Raw genomic sequence first — 23,148 nt, forward strand, 5'->3', positions numbered from 1 at the left:
CTTTAGCCATCACTAGCATATTACGCACTAACATAATTATCAGTTAGTACACCAAGGGAGGAATTGCTGCTTCAATTACCATTCTAAGAGACAGAGAATCCAGAAAATGTATTCCACATTTCCGTGTATGCAGAATGAAACAAGGAACATGTCATATTTCTAATAGACGCTATTTGTATTTTCTACTTTATAAACTTTCCTACTCCATCCTACTGTGTTCTTTAAAACCACTGCAGGAAAAAAAAGATATGATAGAAATACTGCTTAGTAAAATCAATATATGTATGCTATAAAATCAGCACAGAAGCTGAGAAAGGCATGTCACAATGAACAACTGTGCTGTTGCCTTTGTATTTCATATTAATGTACCCCCATTCCTGAGTTTATTTTCAAAATGCAAAAAGCAAAAACAGTTACAAATAATGAGAAAGTCTGCCACATCTGGCAAAGAAAATGCCAACACACTAATTCAAAAAAAGAGGAAAAAAACACACATGAAAGAAACTTTGTGCTCTAAACCAGTAATCATTTTTATCAACACAGCGAGGATCCCTTTGAAGACAGTTAAATGAAGCTACTTTTCTATTATGCATAAAAATGCTTGCGAGTCTTCTTCAGGACTAGGCGCTTGCATTACCTGTCAAAAGCAGTTCTTACTGTAAAATAATCACAGAGCTGTTATAGCAATTAAGTTATAAACCAAGAAAATAAATTGCTCTTCCTTCCTGCTAGTGTAAATAAATTACTTTTCGTAAGATAATTTTACGGTGCTTCTGAATTTAAACTATTTAATTAATACTACATTATTTCCCGCTAACATAGACATCGCTCAAAATACAGGAAACCTAATAATAGAAGTAAGTCATTTCTCACTGTGTTTTTTTTGGGATAATTGATGAGGATTTTACTATTTTAAAGGGACACTATAAATCACCAGACCAAGTACAGCTTGATGTAGTGGTTCTGGTGTCTATAGCCTGTCCCAGCAAGATTTTCAATGTAATGGTGCCTCTTCTTAAGTTGGGAAAAACAAATAGTTCATAAATGTTACTTGCATTATCATTTTGCAGTAGTAAATCTGAAATGATTCTTACCTAACAGTATAATAATGCAGAGAAGAATAGCAATTAATGCTCCTGTACTCAAGCCAGTCGGGTGGACCAATGCTTCGGCCGAGCAGGATTGTGTATTTCCCTTGTGATCGCATGCACACACACGGATGGTCAGAGTGCCAGTGCTGCTCTGTATGGGGTACCCATAGTCAGCAATAACCACTGGAAGAAAGTATATGTTCATCTCATGACGGTTATAGCCATGTCTCCTTGTAAATACACCGGCTGTGTTATCTGAAAATGACAGAATGATTGAATATGTCAATATATTCCATGATATGTTACCACTTTTACACATTACTAAGGGACATTTATGGGAGTATTCTTTTTTACCTCTGTTGTCCTTTACTGTAAAATTGGGGCTGCTAGATGGTGGTCCAGGTAATGCAAATGAGAACTGGAGTCCACTGAAAGAATCGTCTTTATCCACTGCGCTCACGGTATGTATTAACTAGAACAGTAAAACACAAACACAGGAAATACAGGTTAAATAAATAATATAATAACAACTAAGAATGTTTATGATGAAAAAGCGATAGGTTGAATCAAGGTATGGCCAAGTATGTCTCACATTAAATGTCTCATACCAGAAAATATGAAAGAAATTAATGATGGATGGTAATTATTCTATTAGTACCAGACTTTTCAGAATGAGCATAATGATTACAGAAACTCAAACATTTAATTAACTCAATAAAATCCAATGAGATCACTTGGAAAACCTGGCAAAAATACTTTTTCAATGGTCAATAATTTAAAGAAAATTTTTTAAATATATATATTTTTTTTCACTGCCCAAATACAAAATAAATTAAAATCACCATTTAGTAGTATACTTCAAAGAAAAACTCGCATGCATTTAATTATATATATATTTTCATTGGAGTTATAACTAAAAACAGCCTGCAAAAAATGCAGATCTCTTGTTTGCTGAATTTGCAAGCCCTCCTCTTCTATCCCTGCCCAGACATTCTGACTGTTCAATCCCAGACTTCCCAATGCAACTCAATGATAAGTCTTTGCAAGGCAGGAGCTCTGGGCAACTAACTGCTTCTTGAGTTAAGTACAACGAAGCTGAACCAGGAAGTAACAGGACTGGTTGTCTGCTTGAAAAGCCAGGGGGTGTCACCAGTATCATTTATAAAAATGTACATTTCTGTTGAACCAAAATTAAAAAAAATAGAACACACTCTTTACACATAAAGCTTTTCAGCAAGCTACATTAATGTAAGGGTATGGAGTGTCCTAATAATAAATTCAAAGAATTGTACAATTTAGGGTCAATACACAAATTGTAAAAAAAAAATAATAATTTAGCTATGTTTTCCTTAACAAATCATTGTTTAGTAAACAATGAAGATATCTGAAAAGGAACAAAGTTGACAAAAATAAAAAATAATTGGAAAATTAGAGATTAATGAGATGTAATTGTTGCACAGTAGAGAGGCACAGCCACATTGCAAGAAGAACATTTAGATATATCAAATTATTTGTGCATTTTTAGTGACTTGATGGTGACTCATAATCAAAAAGTAGTATTTTCTGTATGTTGAAAGACAATTTATGCCAATACTTTTTGTCAACACCCCAATATTCAGTCAACGTGCAATCAAATTATACATGCATTATAACATACAATAGAAATTATAGGTTTCAATTTCATTGTGCTTGATAAAGAAGAGCTTACACAATCATTTCAGGGCAAAAGTAGGATTTAAAAAACCTTCTTAAATTTGGTACTGCACATCTAATGCTAGGTCAGAGTGCTAAAGCATTGCCCATTTCCCATTTAAACAATGTATTGTGCTTTTATTTATTTATTTTGTAACTTGCTTTCCTTTAGAATTTAAAAATTGATATTGCCTTTGACCTAATTTACAGAAGCAGCAATACGTTAATGAAAAGCTATAAAAACTATGTGGATTACTGTACTTGATTTGGAGCAACGAGCAAGGGAATCAGAGCATTATAAATGGGCACTTCATAGCAATATTCACAAACCAATTGGTTGCATTGTAGAATAAGCTGCACGTTTGAGATTACACACGGATAATGGGCATATGGCCAGAGGTTCAAAAATACATGAAAAAAATAAACATGAACCAAGCATGCTGGAAGCTGAAATGGAGGGGTATAGTATCACATGAATATCCAAATAATGACACAGAATATTTGATATGCATGATGTTAAATGCTGTTTAGCATAACAGTGGCCATGTTCTTCAGAATTTGGTTCTAAAAAATGGTTACTTTTGATTAATAGATCTTAAGAGTGGTCGCCGCCTTGTGCCATTTACACATGGGTATAATTTTGTTTGTCACTTCACTGATGGAGACTGACTTATTCTGAAGAGCCCCATTTTAGAATGTTTTAGCTACTGATAGTGATGACTAATATAACATATTTAATAAATTTCACTGTGTTACAATAACTATGCAGTAACAATATTACCAGGGACAGGCAGCCAATGATACTTCAACTGCTGGCAATGAGGCCTTATGGCATTTATACCTGCTTTAGCTGGTGTGTTACCAGCACCCTTTTACCAATGTTTGCAAGTCCTGCCATTGGTTGCCATCTGAAAGCAATGTCTGTTAATCTAACAGAAGGCAGTGATAAGAAGTGAATTTCACTTCCACAAAGGGCTCAACCTCAAAAATCCTAACACTGGGATGTATGAAATTGGGACAGGACATTGATGGGTTTAAAGGGTGTGCCAGTGATGCTACTTGCATCACTGGTGAAGCCCAGAAAGAAAGATGGTGGTCCCATCCAAAGAAGAAGCATGTATTCGTGCCAGGCTGACTGACAGCCTTCCTATCCAGTTCCACTCAGAACAGACTATGCCCAAAGCATTACTGAAGAACTCTCTGCATGGTCTTAGTGTCCTCAGCACAACTTAAGTATGTCTAATGTTGCACTGGTGGTGTGCTTGCTGGGAATAGTTTATTGGTGCACTTAGATGCAGAACACCAGGGGATGGTGGAATACCAAAATTGGGACAGTCCTACTTAATCTAGGACTGTCGAATGGTTTGCAGCATATGGTAAACATTAGGACTCTCTCACGTAACACATAGAAAAAGGTCAATTATTTTTTTGTTTCAACAATTTTTTTATGTAAAAAAAGTAGTCTTTACATTTCCCTTGCAGTAGAATGCTCTGATGTGTTCTATCTGACAATATTCTTGTTTTTCTGCTACCATAAAGACAGAATTGAGTATTAAGATGAATATTAGTTTAATTGAAACCTCTCAATTCATCATCTTCCATGCACACCCTCCCCCCAGTCTTTTCAGCAACTCAATGCGCAACTCTATAGCTATGAACAGCAGATGACCTCACAATAGGTGGTTGGCCATTGTGTCCAAGGTCGTGTGTCTCAATTGCTCCACATCTTCATTGTAGATGCAAATATCCATTTTGATATCTATCCTAGCTGTCCATATAAGAGTTAATTTGAACAAAGAATGAATTTGGCATTTCATCTTTTCGTGTTTCGTGTTTCGAGTTTCGTGTATAGCTGAATTAACCCCAACATTCATAACATGACCTCATATCTTTCTTTCCATCTTCACTCATACATCCAAGAGAATAAATGGTGGGCATCACTATTGCCAACTAAAAAAAGACCAGAACTACAATATTGGCCCTGAAGACATCTAAAATTAATTATGGATCAATGCCTTGGACTTCATTTACCTCTTGAAGAGGTATAAGACAGGTGTTATCCTGTTCTAAAGTGATAGTGGATATTGATTCATTCACCACTAGAAACCTGAGTGATTTCATAAAAAATCTGCCCTTATATTTTAATGCTTATCTGATCACCAACAGAATCAGAGCCAGCTACTCTTTTTAGTCTATTTTTATTTTAAACCACAGAATTGTGTGTATGCCCATACACGATTTCACTTCCTTGAGCAGCCCTGTAATATATACATCACCAAACAAATATGACTGTGACCCTGTGACAGGATAAGGGCAGTGAAAACTAGGAGAATTATGTTATTCTTGCATAAGTACCAGACCAAGCAGACAGGTGTGGTGGTCGATGGGGAATATGGTAAACCATTAAAAGACACTAACTGCTTCCATCCTCATGCTTTCATGGGATAATTGAATTTGTAGTTTGATTAAAGTTGGTAAGATGCTGGTTTCCCTGTCATTCTGTCAGTGTTAAGGAAATATCAAGCTGCTTAAACATTTCTCTTGTTCCAACATTGCAGTCTCAGTTATATTTATGACAGTTTTTCTTTTTAAAGGTGATTGAGATAATAAGGCATTTGCTAGAGTGCTTTGTACATTATGTCATATTAATCCGCAGGCAAAAAAGTGCAACAAATCAAACCTGAGCCGTGGGAAATATTACACTCCACAGCTGGTTTACCATTTTGAATGCCATTTAATTGAAAGTAAAATGAATATACACACACCTGTTCGGCCTTTGCGTTTTCGCACACAGAGATATCGTACGACATGGCAAACTCAGGGGCATTGTCATTCACGTCCAAAACCTTAATGAATACAGGAACACGGCTGCTTTCTTTCGGATTATCTGCAACAAAACCACAACGGCACTATGTGTACAGTGAAATGTCCAGAGATGAAAAGCCAACAACTAAATGAAAGATTTTGAGGATCTTATGATTTCTTTTGTAATCCATTTTCTATACATAACGATTCCTACAAGACTATTGTATCCAACAATAAAAAGTCTAATTAGAGGCCATTGTAAGTATTCTATAAAAAAAAAAAAAACATGGCACACTAAAAATGCAGCATAAAACATCACAAACAATGTGTAAACATATAAAAGTACATTACAGTTTAATAGAATGCATAGAATATATATTTACTCTATTTTGGCATAATATCTGGCATTACACATTTTTTCTTTGTTTTTAAGAAAATCAAAAAGTGCTCATTTTATATCTAAAAAAATGTCCTTGAAACACTTCTGCTTGACCTCTAAATGTAGTATAATTACATTAACATTAACAATGACAGAGTGAATCTAAGATCCTGATTCAAGAATTTCATTGGAATCTACAAAGATTAGCAAGACTATTGCTGTATGGCCAACACCAGTTATTTACAGTAGAAAGTTTTTAAAATACATAAAAATTATTCTCTATTTACAGTAGAAAGTTTTTAAAATACATTAAAATTATTCTCCGACTTGTAAACTCGATTAAACTTTATCCTACTATTCCCATACAAGGGATACTACAACTGAACTAAAAATGATGGAGCACACACAGAGGCATAACTAGAAACCACAGGGCCTCCGTGCGAAAATTGCCCTGGGCCCCTCCTCCCATGCATCTCCCCTCCCTTTCTCCTATGCGGTTCATTTCATTTTCCACCCAGTCCCTTCATATGTCTTACACATGCAGATACACAGACACACTTAATGACAAACATTCAGACACATAGGGGCACACACTGACACACATGCTGATACACATGCAAACAGATACACATACAGACACACGTGCAGACAAATAAATACACATACAGGCAAAAAGACACACATGCAGACAAACAGATACACATACAGACACATATGCGGATAAACAGACACACATAAAGACAGATACACATATAGACACACATGCAGATACACAGACACACTTAATGACAGACATGCAGATACTGATTCCCTCTTCTCTTTCTCCAGCACTCTCCTCCCGTGCAGCTTTGTTGGCTGGGAGAAAGTGAAGGCTTCCTCTAGCAATTACATCATCACTGGGACCCGGTGGTGCTCTTAAAGCGCCGCAGCACTGATCGGGCCCCATGAAATATATTGCTATGGGGGATCCCCAAGAGCATGGGCCACCCAAAGGGTCCCTTCAATACGGCCACAGCGGGAGTTCAGCACAGCTGGGGCCGCACCACAATGCCGGTGGACACCCCAGTCACAAGGGGCGACTGGCCCCCCTGGAGTGATGGACCAGTCGCAGCTGCAGCCCTTGCGACCGTGGTAGTTCCGCCAGTACACAATATATGTTTTTTAAAATACAATATAACACATATTAAGCTACACAAGGCATAAGAAATGAAATAACAATCACATTTTTTTATAATTTTTTTTTTGAAAGAGAGAAACTATCTATTTAAGCCTGGCAGATGGGGCAATTTAAGTGATTGTCTGCATATATGGTAAATAATTAACTTATATTTATTGCATCTTCCTTAGATAATAATTCCAAACAAACAGGATTAGTAGACTAATGGTTGTTTTTATATTATACATCTTCAGAAAATGCATGTCAGCAATAAAGGGAAGATTGCAATTAAGATCCTTGTTTTTTTATGTTTTTTTTAATGTTTTTTTTTGTCTCTTTATATTTCAAACTGCTTTGTCTCCAATATAACTGAATGTTTTTTTATCTATTGATGTTGCTTCCTATCTGGAACATTTGGGGACAGTAAAGTTATATTGAGACTTTGGAACGCATGAATACCTAAGGGGGAACGCAAACCGGAAGTGGGAAGATGGAACACAAACTGTAATTAGGAAGTATGTGAATATCTATCGCGTCAATTTCATTAACAGAAACAGCTGTGGAGAGGGAGAAGGAAGGCGAGCAATTGGTAAGGGAATGGAAAATGCCCCCAACACACACGAGAGGACATCAGGAACAACCCTATATAAAGAAATGGGAACAGGGAGTGGGTAGGACATTTGATTGTTACTAAGAGTGTTTTATTCTCAGTTCCATAATTAGTGGAGGCACTACTCTTTGATTATCAACAGTGTTACACCATCATTTGTTATTTTATTCTTAGATACTCATCTGTATTCCAATTTCTTTATTGTATCATATTTGTATGAGGTCACCAACAGGGAAGGAACCTTGGGAAGCTGCAATTTTAAGCTAAGTAGATTTATCCTTGTTATACACTGGTGTGATGTGAAGGGATCATTTGTTGTACACTTTTTATTAATATTGTTGGATTTGCTCATTTCTAAAATTCCTAAAACTAGCTCAGCATGTACTGTACCTAGCAAACATGCTTACAGCATTGCCCAGTTTTTTTTCAGCATCTTGCTATTTCCTGAAAAATGTTTTTAAGTAGATAAATGTAATATACTATTGAGATTTAAGTGGACCTACTGGTGTCCTGGAAAATTTAGATTAAATATTAAATGTGCTCATGTGCAGATACCAGGCCATTTGGAATTGTGTCTGCTTCTCAGATTGACTTCATAGTTCTAATTATATTAACTTTAATCTTTCTCTGGGTTACTTCCAGTAAGGACAATATTGCATCTGAGTTCTGCCTGAAAATATAGTTTACCAAGCAATTATACAAATATCCATGTCGCAGAATGATCTAATTACTACACAGCAACATAATCTGTATGACATATTACGTTATCTGATCATTTTTATTCAGACACAATTTATCTCAGGTTATTTTATAATACAAAACAAACAAAAATATTGAGTTAATTTTTATCGGGGCCTTTATTGGGATTCCCAGTGTTATTGAAGGCATATGCTGAACAGTAGTAAATTGCCTGGAGAGGGATCAATCTCATTCTATTCTATTATTGTATCATTTACCAGTAACCTATAGTCCATAGGTATAAACAAAGGAAAAGCTATGAATCATGTGGTACGGCTCAAAAGACAGGCTTATTATTAATTATTATTATTATTATTGCCATTTATATAGCGCCAACAGATTCCGTAGCGCTGTACAATATTATGAGAGGGGGGTTTAACTATAAATAGGACAATTACAAAAAACTTTCGGGAACAATAGACAGGAACAATAGACAGGCTTGTACCAATGACTTATAGTCCATACCCCATAACTATATTAAGAAATGGAAAGACATGATATAGACTTCTACTTAATGATAATTTTATACCAATGATCTTAAGTCCAAACCGATAGTCAAAGTGAAAACTAGGGATTGTGGGATTTTTCTCAAACACAATCTTGTGACTTACAGGCCAAAGCTTTAATCAAAGAAAAACTACAGATTGTGAGATCCTATAGAAAATATGTTTTAGAAGTGAGGTAAAAAAATGAATGTACTCATTTTTGTATTTTTTTAACGAACACAGGATGCGTCCTAAAAAAATGGTGTCATTATCAGTCCCTGTAGGCTGCAATTATCTGCATCCAGTTAAAGATGGATTAGGAGAACCTACATGTGTTATTTATTGGCCCTACATTGACGGGGCATATTAAATCATCAATTCAGGTGGTTCCACCTTGTATCTAAACAATGGATATAGATACATTATAGATACATTACTACAATTGCTGTTACCTATAAGGAAAAAAATGACAAAATCTTCCAAGCTAAATGGATGTATGATATATGTCCGACCTTTAGCTTTACTCAACAAGTAAACATGACTCATTTCTACACGAGAAGTGGTGGAATTATTAAGGGTTGACTTACTGTTCTCTGTTGCTATTACTGTAATATTATGCCAGAGCTGTGTTTCTCGATCAAGTGATTTTGATGTATAAACTGATCCGTTTCCAGAATCAATGTTGAAAATCCTGTCCATGTCTGTATGACGATCAACAGAGTACCTGCAAGTATATTTCCGTGGTTAAGTGAAGGGCTTTGCCAAATGAATGCTAAAAATATTCTATAGGTCAGAAGAGTCGACAGTAATATACCAAATGATGAATGTTATTTAAGTATAACAGTAACAACGAATCATACATTCACTTAAAAAGCTTCCAAGGTCATGCATTAAGAGCAAAATTTTCATATCAGGAAATAGCTAGCACTTTAAATGTCAAAATATTTTTCTAATAAACCCTCAGCTGCTTAACAACAAGTGCTTAGATAATCCACTTTTGATTGAAGCTCAAATTGCTGATTTTGTAAAGATTCCTTGCAAACTGTCCTTAGGTAATAAAATATGTCAGTGTTCCAGTTCTACAATAAATTCTGTTTCTTTTATAAGGTTTATCAGTTTATTGTATTTTTACTTGTCCAGAAACCTTTCACTGCTCACCTACAAAAGGATGAGCACATAGTATCTGAAGGGATGCTATTTTTTCTGTTACTTGGACTATTTTAATCTCAACTGTCTGTGAGGATTGTAAGCCCGTAATTGGCCTTTGTTTATATTTTGTACCAAGGATAAGTAAGCTTATATCGGCTTTAGTTCCAACACTGACTTTGAGAAGAGGAATTGATCTGGAAGATGAAAAATCGCATGAGAGCAAAAAACCTTCCTGTAATTATCAACTGGCAACATTGATGATTTTTCTAAAAAATACAGTCTCAATGACTAACATTGAGAAAACCATGTATATCTTATAGTATAAAAGAACAAATAAAAGTGAAAAAATAATTGAAATAAAATAGGACTTTAATGTGTACTTTATAAAATATTGCAAAACTGAAGATAACTGCCCAGATTGTTGGTGTTCCTGTCTAATAAAAGAGGATGAAACATGTGTGTCTCATTAATACTGAAAGGTAAAAAAAAAAGATATAAAAGTAAAACTAGATGTACAAAGTGTTTAGAAATATGTACAAAAGGGGAGAGATGGGTAAAGCCATATAAGGTAGTCTGATTAGTATAATGTGCTTCTTTATAGGCTAGGGCTGGTGCTACAAGTAGTCCATGAATTGTGTTTTAGCTGGTCTGGTAAAGACTGGAAACAGTTAGTTTGAGGGGAAAAATATCCAAATGGTTCAGTAATAGAGCAACTAAAAATTAGAGTGATCTCGCTGCACCCACCAAAATCACTTGTGTGCAGAAACCTCAGTCAACATCCGGTAGACTTCACTAATCATATGCAATTTTATATCTTCTTTCTAATTTTCTTTCTCTTCTCATAGAAAACGTATTCATTTTAAATGTTGTGATACTTAGAAATTTATTCAGTGTATCAATATGGTCAGTTAAAACAACCATTTATTCCCCCATCTGTGAGAATTGTGAGAGCATCACAGCCATAAACAGATACAGCGTTAATAAAATGTGGTACATACTACCCAGTACTTAGCTTCAGTCATATATCATGTATGGCACAATTACTAAGTCGTAGTGAAACCAAGTTCTGGGTATTATGTACTGCGCTTTGCTCACACAATATCTGTTTGGAAGGTTAATGTGCTATTACACAGAAGTCAGTGATTTTAGTATTGTAAAGGTACTAGCCTTTCTGAAGGGTTTTAACAAGTAGTGTATGGAATAGAATTTGACTCATCATGTTGTCCATAATGTTTATATTAGGAGCCATAACAGATAAAGAAGAAAAGGAGATGAGATACCTCAATACCCTGAGTCATGACTGATTGGGAGGACCGATTATTTACATTATTAATAGAGGATATATATTTGAACTAGCATTATATGTGCCATGACTGAGTGGGAGGACTTATTATTTACATTAGTAATAGAGGATATATATTTGAACTAGCATTATATGTGGGTATAATGTTATGGTTATGGAACGTTCAACTCCGGTTTAAAAGGTTTTTGGTCATGGACTATTCAAATAAGGACAAAAATAGAATGCCTCAGCCTCTGGTACTTAGCAAATTTATGGAATGAAGAAAATTAAGAAATAGAATGTAGAATATAGATAAGCTTAGATATGTTTTTTTTCTATGTAACACCATTACACACATAAACAATACTATATATTTATATATCACTATTATGGGTTATGATTAGGGATGTCGCAAACATAAAATTTTCCGTTCGCAATTGGCGAACGCGAACTTCCGCAAATGTTCGCGAACCTGGCGAACCGCCATAGACTTCAATAGGCAGGCAAATTTTAAAACCCACAGGGACTCTTTCTGGCCACAATAGTGATGGAAAAGTTGTTTCAAGGGGACTAACACCTGGACTGTGGCATGCCGGAGGGGGATCCATGGCAAAACTCCCATGAAAAATTACACAGTTGATGCAGAGTCTGGTTTTAATCCATAAAGGGCATAAATCACCTAACATTCCTAAATTGTTTGGAATAACGTGCTTTAAAACATCAGGTATGATGTTGTATCGATCAGGTAGTGTAAGGGTTACGCCTGCTTCACAGTGAAAGACCAAACTCCCCGTTTAACGCACCGCAAACAACCGCAAACAGTCCATTTGCACAACCGCAAACTCCCCATTTGCACAAGGTTGGATACAAAGCTAGCCATGTCCCGTTCCTTGTCCTCACTGATGTCATTGAAGGTCTCTTCCTCCACCCAGCCACGTACAACACCAAGGGTCCCCGAAAGGTGACAACAAGCCCCCTGTATTTTTTTTAAAATGTACACTACTGTTACACTAGATATGAGTTGCAGTGGTGTGACACTGTGCCCTGGCAGGCCCTGAAACGCACACGTGTGAAGGAAACTGACTGATATTATTTCACAGTCAAATTTCTAGTTTTTTTTTTTTTTTTTTAAATGTACACTACTGTTACACCAGATATGAGTTGCACTGGTGTGACACTGTGCCCTGGCAGGCCCTGAAACGCACACGTGTGAAGGAAATTGACTGCTATTATATTACAGTCAAAAAAGTTTTTGTTTTTTTTTAAATGCAAGCTATTGTGACACCATATGAGTGGTGGCATTGGGACCACCTTAAAAATATTGGATATCGCTAAAAATCATGATCACTATATACTTTCTCTACAAACCTCTAAAACGAACCAAACTACTCATTCATCCGCTATACCACTTTATCCCACCTAGAACTAGTGCCCAGTTAAAATACTTGACTCTTACTTACCCACACTCAGTCATGCCACACACATTTCACCACTACTCTCACTGAATCCCTCTGACTATGGCTAAATTCATCTTCTACATCAGAACACTACTCCTAAGATTGGGTTGTATCCATGTCTTGGGTCTTTCATTTAGAATAGGGGCAGCTTCGGTCTCCTTCAACACTGACACTCCAGTGCATATTATTAAAAGATTGGGCAGATGGAAATCCTCAGTCTACAACCGATATATTCCTCATCCCGAGAAAGAAATGAGGAAAGCTTTTAAAAGTTTGGCTGGCTATGGGAGGATACTGTATAATAAACACAGGTTACTGGCTATGGGAGGATAATGTATAATAAGCACAGGTTACTGGCTATGGGGGGATAATGTATAATAAACACAGGTTACTGGCTATGGGAGGATAATGTATAATAAGCACAGGTTACTGGCTATGGGGGATAATGTATAATAAGCACAGGTTACTGGCTATGGGGGATAATGTATAATAAACACAGGTTACTGGCTATGGGGGGATAATGTATAATAAACACAGGTTACTGGCTATGGGGAGGATAATGTATAATAAACACAGGTTACTGGCTATGGGGGGATAATGTATAATAAACACAGGTTACTGGTTGTGGGGGGATACTGTATAATAAACACAGGTTACTGACTATGGGGGAGATAATGTATAATAAACACATGTTACTGGCTATGGGAGGATAATGTATAATAAACACAGGTTACTGGATATGGGGGGATAATGTATAATAAACACAGACTACTGGCTATGGGGGATAATGTATAATAAACACAGGTTACTGGCTATGGGGGATAATCTATAATAAACACAGGTTACTGGCTATGGGGGGATAATGTATAATAAACACAGGTTACTGGCTATGGGGGATAATGTATAATAAACACAGGTTACTGGCTATGGAGGATAATGTATAATAAACATAAACACACAAAAAATAATAAAAAAAAAAAAAATTGAATGCAGCTTCAGAATTAATCTAAATTGTATGCTGTCTAAGAGGTGGGAGGGTCTGGGAGGGAGGGTCTGCTGCTGATTGGCTGGAATGTGTCTGCTGACTGTGAGGTACAGGGTCAAAGTTTACTCAATGATGACGAATAGGGGGCGGACCGAACATCGCATATGTTCGCCGTCCGTGGCGAACGCGAACACGCTATGTTCGCGGGGAACTATTCTCCAGCGAACCGTTCGGGACATCACTAGTTATGATATCACATGTCCTTCCCTACTCATACAGGCCAACATCTGCTACACAATTTCTCTAATAAACTTAGAGAAATCTAGACCCATGGACTTTACAAGTTATAAAAATAGAATAATACTACCAAACTAAAGTTATAATATGTCAAATAAACACCATTGTCAAAAATCAATTTGTGTTCTTTATTTTTCCTGTGTGAAACTCAGCTTTAGTTCCCTTACAAAACTTTCATACTGAGGTTTGCTGGAAAAGCTGCTTTGCTAAGTGGTTGCATTTATTGAATCATAGGCACTAATTACACTTAACATTTATCTTTTTCTTATATTAATTGGAGATTGTGCTGCACAGCTGAGCTCCAAGCATAAACTGGAGTGCAGCAAACTGGGAGACGGATTATGTTGTTTATTAGATGATGGAATATTAGAGATGGATGTATCTTGTTTATGTTGTATAGTTAAATGGATTTGTTATTTCAAGTGTGTGTGAAAGAATTTATACAGAGTTTGCCACCTGACAGATTACAATTTATTAGCTCTAAAGTGGCAAAGCAAGAACAGGATGCAGCACAGTATGCTCTGTATAAAATAACTCTACTTATCCATCCATATCCATCTACTCATTCATTCAGCCATCCATCCACTCATCCATCCAGCCATCCACCCACTAATCATCCATCCATCCACCCACTAATCATCCATCCAGCCATCCACCCACTCATCATCAATCTACCCAGTCATGCTTCCATCCACCCACTCATCCATCCACCCACCCACCCACTCATCATCCATCCACCCACTCATCTATCTAGCCATCCATCCATCCACTCATCATCCATACATCCATGCATCCATCCATTCATCTATCCATCCACACATCAGTCATCCATCCATCCATCTCTTCATCCATCCATCCATCCACCCACACATCATCCATTCATCTATCCATCCACCCACTCCCTCACTAATCCATCCACGCACTCATAATCCATCCACATCAGAACATAGGACATTTTTACACATGTATAACATGTTCCATTTTATGATAACAGGTTGCTAATAACAATGCTTCATGTTGATCCTAGTTTAACACTCTACTTTGATCACTTAAAATCATGCTTTTCTTACTTCACAGAACTTCTTGCAGCATCTGGATCTTGAGCTGTAACAGACCCTATAATACTGTTTATTTTGGCATCCTCCTTTACTTCAAGCACATAGGCTGGTTTATTGAATACAGGCGGTTCATCAACATCATCCACCATAATTTTAACGGTAGCAATATCTTTAAAGGGTTCAATGAGCATAAACTGTGGGTTCAAATGACTATTGAGAGCTTCAACTTTCAACGTGTACTGTCTTCTTCTTTCAAAGTCCAAGACCTGTAGGAAGACATGCAATTAGGTACCACATTTATCTAAGACTCATAGAAAGGGCCATCATTAATTACATCAGAGATAGTATGGCAGAGTGAATTTAATCATTTTTGTTGTAAGGTTATTTTATTTTTATCTTGCACTAACAAGGGAAAGCAAACATCTCACTTTCTGCATCTCCTACACAGTGATTCAGCATATCTAGTTTTGTTGAATTAGCAAATAGATTTCTTTTATCTGCAATATTTACCAAAAATCTCATTATTTTTTTAATCTTTTTTTAGCATTCATAAAGAAACAACATGGTAATCAGCAGGTCTGTTAAACAAGTGCAGGAGAACTGTAAAGAATGCATTATTTTATGAACACTGAGTACAGGAAGACAGTAAGGAATACATCATTTTATAAAAAGCAAGTACATGAATACTGTAAAGAATACATTATTGTATTAACACAGACCTTAACTGATAACTGCATTCCCAAAGTTGGGTAGTACTAAAACTACATAGCTGCACAGAATTTGGAAACTTTGTGGAGACTTTGTCAACCTAAAGGACTCATCCGTGTTCACGAATAAATATATATGTTTCATATGTTAGGCTCTCCAGAAATGCTGGAACACATTGTTTCACTATATAGTTAGGCTCTCCAGAAATGTTTGAACATATTGTTTCGCTATATAGTTAGGCTCTCCAGAAATGTTTGAACATATTGTTTCGCTATATAGTTAGGCTCTCCAGAAATGTTTGAACATATTGTTTCGCTATATAGTTAGGCTCTCCAGAAATGTTTGAACATATTGTTTCACTATATAGTTAGGCTCTCCAGAAATGTTTGAACATATTGTTTCACTATATAGTTAGGCTCTCCAGAAATGTTTGAACATATTGTTTCGCTATATAGTTAGGCTCTCCAGAAATGTTTGAACATATTGTTTCGCTATATAGTTAGGCTCTCCAGAAATGTTTGAACATATTGTTTCACTATATAGTTAGGCTCTCCAGAAATGTTTAAACATATTGTTTCACTATATAGTTAGGCTCTCCAGAAATGTTTGAACAAACTGTTTCACTATTTAGTTAGGCTCTCCAGAAATGTTTGAACATATTGTTTCGCTATATAGTTAGGCTCTCCAGAAATGCTGGAACACATTGTTTCGCTATATAGTTAGGCTCTCCAGAAATGTTTAAACATATTGTTTCACTATATAGTTAGGCTCTCCAGAAATGTTTGAACATATTGTTTCACTATTTAGTTAGGCTCTCCAGAAATGCTGGAACACATTGTTTCGCTATATAGTTAGGCTCTCCAGAAATGTTTAAACATATTGTTTCGCTATATAGTTAGGCTCTCCAGAAATGTTTGAACAAACTGTTTCACTATTTAGTTAGGCTCTCCAGAAATGTTTGAACATATTGTTTCGCTATATAGTTAGGCTCTCCAGAAATGCTGGAACACATTGTTTCGCTATATAGTTAGGCTCTCCAGAAATGTTTAAACATATTGTTTCACTATATAGTTAGGCTCTCCAGAAATGTTTGAACATATTGTTTCGCTATATAGTTAGGCTCTCCAGAAATGTTTGAACATATTGTTTCACTATTTAGTTAGGCTCTCCAGAAATGTTTGAACATATTGTTTCACTATTTAGTTAGCCTCTCCAGAAATGCTGGAACACATTGTTTCGCTATATAGTTAGGCTCTCCAGAAATGTTTAAACATATTGTTTCACTATATAGTTAGGCTCTCCAGAAATGTTTGAACATATTGTTTCGCTATATAGTTAGGCTCTCCAGAAATGTTTGAACATATTGTTTCACTATTTAGTTAGGCTCTCCAGAAATGCTGGAACACATTGTTTCACTATATAGTTAGGCTCTCCAGAAATGTTTGAACAAACTGTTTCACTATTTAGTTAGGCTCTCCAGAAATGTTTGAACATATTGTTTCACTATATAGTTACTGCATTCATCAACATTAACCTCTCTGAATATATATGTTGAATGTTCTTTGCAACACAGTGGGGATTATTCACTAAACTGTAAACTGCAGCGAAGTGAAAAAAAGCAGCAACATTTTGACAGAAATATCCAGGCTTTGACTGTAGTGGAGTTACAGAATATTTCCATATCAGTACGGTTTGCCTAAGTTCCCAATTTAGTTTTCATTTCAATGCAATTCAGTATCCAGCTAGATAAACCTGGATTCTAGCAATAACATTTAATCCCTCGTAAACAAAATGCCATTGTATGCCACAGGATCCTGATGTTTTGGTGAAACTGATGGTTTATCGGGGATGAATTTTAGGTTGCATCCTTGTATTCTTACCAGGTTGGCGTTTCCCATTTAATTAAAGGGAACCTGTCACTTCCCTGGCAACTGCACATGGAATTAAACATTGAAACTCACCTATAGCACATGTTAACCTTTTAATGGGATACTCCATATATTCTAAAATGTATATTAAAGATTTAACTAGTGGCATCACAACCCAATTCAGTCGTTTCAGCCAGGGCACACAGTGTAAATGAGCAGGAGAAAGAGAAAGCTTGGAATTATTTGGCAGGGATTTATTAAGACAAAAATAAGTGCTACAGAATTATGAGGCAAAGTGTTAAACCAGTAGAATGTATCTCATCATTTAGCACTTTGTACACAAGATAACACCCATTTGTGCAACTTTAAATCTCTGCCATATATTTGTTTCTTCTCTCTGTCTCTCTGTGCTAACTGCATATAACAAAGCGTATAACATTATTGGAAGGGATTTCCTGGGATGTCCTGGGTCAGGATAGACAGATGTGTATCACAAGCACGTATTTGTTAAACATCTTGGGAAGTACTGTTGGTCCTTGCAGTAGAACACAGGTTTGTTGCTGCCTTGCTCTCTTGTCCAATGTAGTTGAACCATGGTGCCTTTATATTGATAGTTTAGTACTAACACATATCTAAGTGTAGTGACAAAAATAAACCTTTATAATTATATGATGCTAAAATGGAGTAGGAGCTAGAAAACACTGAAGCATTTCCACTTTAATGTAAATCAAAGGAATTCATGAACTACGTGAAACAATAATTATACAGAATCTGGTTTCCTAACCTATACCTACTGGAATAGTGTGGGTTGAATAGTAATGCAATGAAGAATTGCTGTTCCTTCATCGATACTGCAGGAACACTCCTAAACTCCACGTAATGAGTGCATGAAATACTTATATCAATCTTCAACTGGCTTAATTGCATAGTGGGAAGAAAACCAGGTAGGCAGATCGTGGATCTTACTCACCCTATGTATGGATCCAGAATAATTTTTTTTTCCCATGCATACATTACCTGTATTGACAAATCTTGGCAATTCAATATTGCAACACAGGACACTATTACCCGAGGACCATTGGTCAACAAAACAATCGCATTATCAGCATTGTCATACGGCAAGGCAAAAAACCTTAGATCTTGTATAACAGACATGAATACATAACTATCTGTAAGTATCACACGTCTACAAGTTGAGAATGATAATAATACGAATTGCGTCACTGAAAATGAGTGAAATTTTAAACACCTGCTTTACTGAAAGCTCTGGAGGAATCAGAATTGGGGGAACAGGACTGCTGATACCAAGTTGTAAAATAAAATTGCACATTGGTGTTAGGATATTTGAGTTCGAATACAGTCTTTTTATTTTTACAAGCAGAATTTGAGATAACAGATAAAAAAAACATGAAATCATTTAACTCCCTTAGTGCCTTTTCCATCTCTTATTACAAAACTCATAATAGATCTGCATTACAGTAAATTGGTCGTAAAAAAAAAGGCTCTGCTTATGTGTTTTTTGTTCCCTGTGCTTTAACACCAGAAGCACTGTGAGTTTTAAAACAAAAACAAAAAGCAGATTTTCAGTAACATTGCTTCTGAATATTATGATTTTGAATGCCAGCGAGGGTTGCAGTTAAGGGTTAACCCAATAAGCAGTAAGCATATTCCTCCTGTCCATTTTTTGACTGTTGTAGATCATTACCTTATGCTATTATAATTAAAAGGGTTTTTTCTTACACATATAACATAATGAATACTGCAAAATAATGGGAAAGCAAACACGAACGTAAACATACAGATGTAGGCTCTGAAATACAATATAATCAAACTACATTCCCACGGTGCCATTGTACTTCAAAGCTCTCCGGGAGTTATGCAGAGGTTAATGGTCTTGCAGAGCAGCCGAATGTTAAAAGTTAGAAAAATGGTTACATGTAATTACGTGTTTTCTTGTGTTTTTACACTGGACCTCTTGCTGTTCGTTATTTGGTTTATGCAAATTAGCTGTTTTTGTTTGCATTAGCTACAAACACCTGCTCACTGTTTGTGTATTGTATATCAGCAGGAGCTCAAACAATCTTTTTTATTTTTTATTAGAACTATATTTCTTGGTGTGCCTCTCCAGGAATACTTAGATGCTACACGTTTTAGGTACAGGCGTACTGTAAACCTATCTGGGAGGTTTCTGTGATGTTCTTAAAATATTAATCCTTAAATAGTTGACTCGGAACATTTGGCCAAGAATGTTTCGGAAACATATGTAGGTAGCAGGGTGCCGCATTCCCTGATGACTGTTATTCACTGCGAGAGAGCAGTGGGATGTTTCTCTAGCTGCTCATTATCTTCATTAACCACTTATTGCAAGGGAACAATAGGAAAAGTATGTTCACCTCTGATATACTGGATGACAGCTGAAACTATACCCTATAGTTATCTACAGTTATGACATCTTCCTTCTGTAATACAAATTTGTTTCTCAAACTGGATCTCACAGAAACATTATTACTATAGGATGTAGTATATCTGTGTGCCACCTGTATTCAAAAAGGAGAGGTCCATGTCACTGTCTCTCTATGTACTTGTAAGCAACAGTGCCTTATTTACCACAAACAAAAATAGGTCAGCTGGCTGACCAAGTCCCTAGATGCCCATAGTTCATCTTCACAGTAAGTCAAAGCTTTGCTTTTTCATGATGGTGAAAAAATATTATGTTTGGCTCGATGTGCTTGGGAAAGATGATTTGAACCTTTGGTAGAGAATCAAAGGAGTGGTCCAGCTCAGATGTAGATCAACTTTGGTCAGAATGAGTTGTACATTGAAAAGACCAGCAAGCTTCTTCACTAAAGTGAGAATTCAAAGTAAATTCAAAGTGAATTTCAAATTTAAGGCCAGGGTAGCCAGACTGAAGGCATAGCTGACTAAGATTTTGTTTTCCAATTCTGTTATTTTGGCCTTAAAACAGAACTTCGCTTTAGTGGAAAACCCTGCAAATGGAAAACCCAATGGGTACAGTGGTGTACATACTGTGGTCGCAGGGGTCGCAGCTGTGACCAGGCCGTCACTCCAGGGGACCCAGCCGTCCTGCTGACCCCTGCGACCGGGTGCTCAGCACCATGTGTTGTGGGCCCGGACAGCAGGGGCTGCACGTTAAGAGGCCCATTGGGTAGCCCATGCTATTAGGGCCACCCGATGGCTATGGATTTCCAGGGGAACCGGTCAGCGCTGCAGCACTTTAACAGCGTGACAGGGCGCCCTTTGATGACATCACAGCTGGGAGAAAGTGACTGCCCCGTCATTCCTCCCAGCTTACAACAGGAGACTTGCGGGAGGAAGAGAGGAGAAAGTCAGAGTGGGAACTCTGACTCCCATCAGGCTGAGTCACCACTGGATGTAGCGGAGCTGCAATATTAAATCCCATGATCTCCGCTGGTATAGAAAGTAATCCAAAGTAAAGCGCTGGAATAGAAGGCAATATCGCAAATCCCCCAGTAACCGGAGGAAACACAGTTCTGGGAGTCAACTGAGGTTTTTATTCACAAGCTCCAGTATTTATGTGGTTCCCCATGCAAGGGGTTTCCTTAGTCACATTACAGGGGTATTACAGTAGATGACTACATGGGGAACTGAAAATACAGAGCATTTCTCCCACCATGCCCTGCTGTATGAGAGGGATACTCCCACTAGAATATCCTGTTAAGTGGATTATCCTCCGTACAGCAGAACCAGGTTTTAACATAAAAATCCATAACTTTAGCATTATTCGTGTGATTATAATAAATGACCTTCAGTAGATAGCTGGGGTCTGAGTGCATACTTCGTGCGAGTACCGCTCAGATCCCAGCATAAATAACCGAACAGCGCACAAAAACATACTTTATCTCACATTCTCCTAAAAGTACCGAACACCGATTGGGAAAAAAATATTTAAAGACTGGAGCTCCCGAACGGCCTGGAAGCCCAGCGGTGTTCGCACCGTTGAGTAGCCGATTTTAGTTCCAGGCGCTCAACGACCAAACACCGCTGGGTTAACAAAGGATCCAAGATGGCCGACCGCCGCGTGGTCGGTAGCCGAACGACGGCCACCCAGGAAAGTAATTAACCGCCGATTGCAACAATGTTGCAATCGGCTAATGGGAGCCACATGACCCTCTGTGTGTGGGCTCCTGTTCGGTACTTTATTTGTTTCACGAACAGCATGTAAAGTCACTGTTCGTGAAACGACCATATGAATGCTAGCGGCTTTTGGTCGCTAGCATACAAATGCTCTATAGTACAACATTACAGGCATACATTTAAACACAGAATTGCAGCGGCTTTTTACAGACAACCTTTAAAGGTACAGCAATATGATCTAAAGTGGCTAGGTTTGCCACACTGGACTCCAGGGAAGTCACCCTCTTGCATCTAAAAGGTAGAAAACAGGAGGGTGACTAAAATATTTTGTATATGTATGTGTTTGTTTGTATGTATGTGTGTGTGTCTGTATGAATGTTTCTCTGTATGTGTGTCTGTATGTGTGTGTGTATGTCTGCGTGTCTGCCTGTGTGTGTGCATGTATTTGTGTGTGTATGTAGGTCTGTGTGTCTGTTTATGTGTGTATCTGTTTATATGTGTCGCTGTGTGTGTATGTTTGTATGAATGTGTCTGTATGTATGTGTGTGTGTTTGTACGTATGTGTGTGTCTTTATATATGTGTCTGTGTGTGTGTTTCTATGTATGTGTCTGTATGTATGTGTGTATTTATGTGTGTGTGTGCACAGTGGCGTACATGCAGGGGTCGCTGCTGCGACTGGCCCCGTCACTCCAGGGGGCCCGGCCGCCCAACGGACCCCTGCGTTCGGGTGCCCGCCACCATGTGTTGCGGCCCTGTTTTTGGTAAATATGAAGTTCTGGATTTGGGACATTAATGTACACACTTTATGAGATACATTTAGGAAAATAATAGATGGAGATGGATTTAGGGTACTGGTTTTAAAAATACTAAGCAATATCACACAGTGTCATTGCAAAAGATTACGAGAAAGGAAAGCTATCACTATTTAGCAATGGATTCAATTAATTTGATGCCAATTTAGCAACAATAGAGCAATATATGCAGACTGTCAAAAAAGGCAAGATGGCCGTACCCGGCAAGTTCATTTCTCTGATTTTACACTTGTGTTTCCGAAAATTGCAATTGCCCAAATTCAAATGTAGAAAGAGACAATACAAACTACTTACAGATAGTTATGGTTGGTTAATTTAGAGAGAACTGATCCACGGAGAGACACAGAAATAAGGTAATAATGTTCCTTTAAAAGGTCTCTTGATAGCATCTTTATATGGACACTCAATATACGCAATATTTCAGAGACATTACATCTGAAACGGTACAAGGCTTTTAAT

General features: G+C 37.1%; 1 protein-coding gene across 4 annotated transcripts in view; it reads right to left on the bottom strand.

Moving 5' to 3' along the window:
* The window catches only part of LOC134608747 (cadherin-6-like), a 220,478-nt gene that overhangs the window by 6,909 nt on the left and 190,421 nt on the right, over positions 1 to 23,148 (bottom strand). For all 4 annotated transcript variants that reach the window (XM_063451829.1, XM_063451832.1, XM_063451831.1 and 1 more), the window contains exons 7-11: positions 15,197 to 15,450; positions 9,544 to 9,680; positions 5,549 to 5,670; positions 1,446 to 1,563; positions 1,095 to 1,346 (exon numbers count right to left, since the gene is read on the bottom strand). In XM_063451829.1, the coding sequence (XP_063307899.1) occupies positions 1,095 to 1,346; positions 1,446 to 1,563; positions 5,549 to 5,670; positions 9,544 to 9,680; positions 15,197 to 15,450 (883 nt within the window). The remainder of the gene's footprint in view (positions 1 to 1,094; positions 1,347 to 1,445; positions 1,564 to 5,548; positions 5,671 to 9,543; positions 9,681 to 15,196; positions 15,451 to 23,148) is intronic.

This window comes from Pelobates fuscus, chromosome 4 (genome assembly GCF_036172605.1).
Source record: "Pelobates fuscus isolate aPelFus1 chromosome 4, aPelFus1.pri, whole genome shotgun sequence".
NCBI lineage: Eukaryota > Metazoa > Chordata > Amphibia > Anura > Pelobatidae > Pelobates > Pelobates fuscus.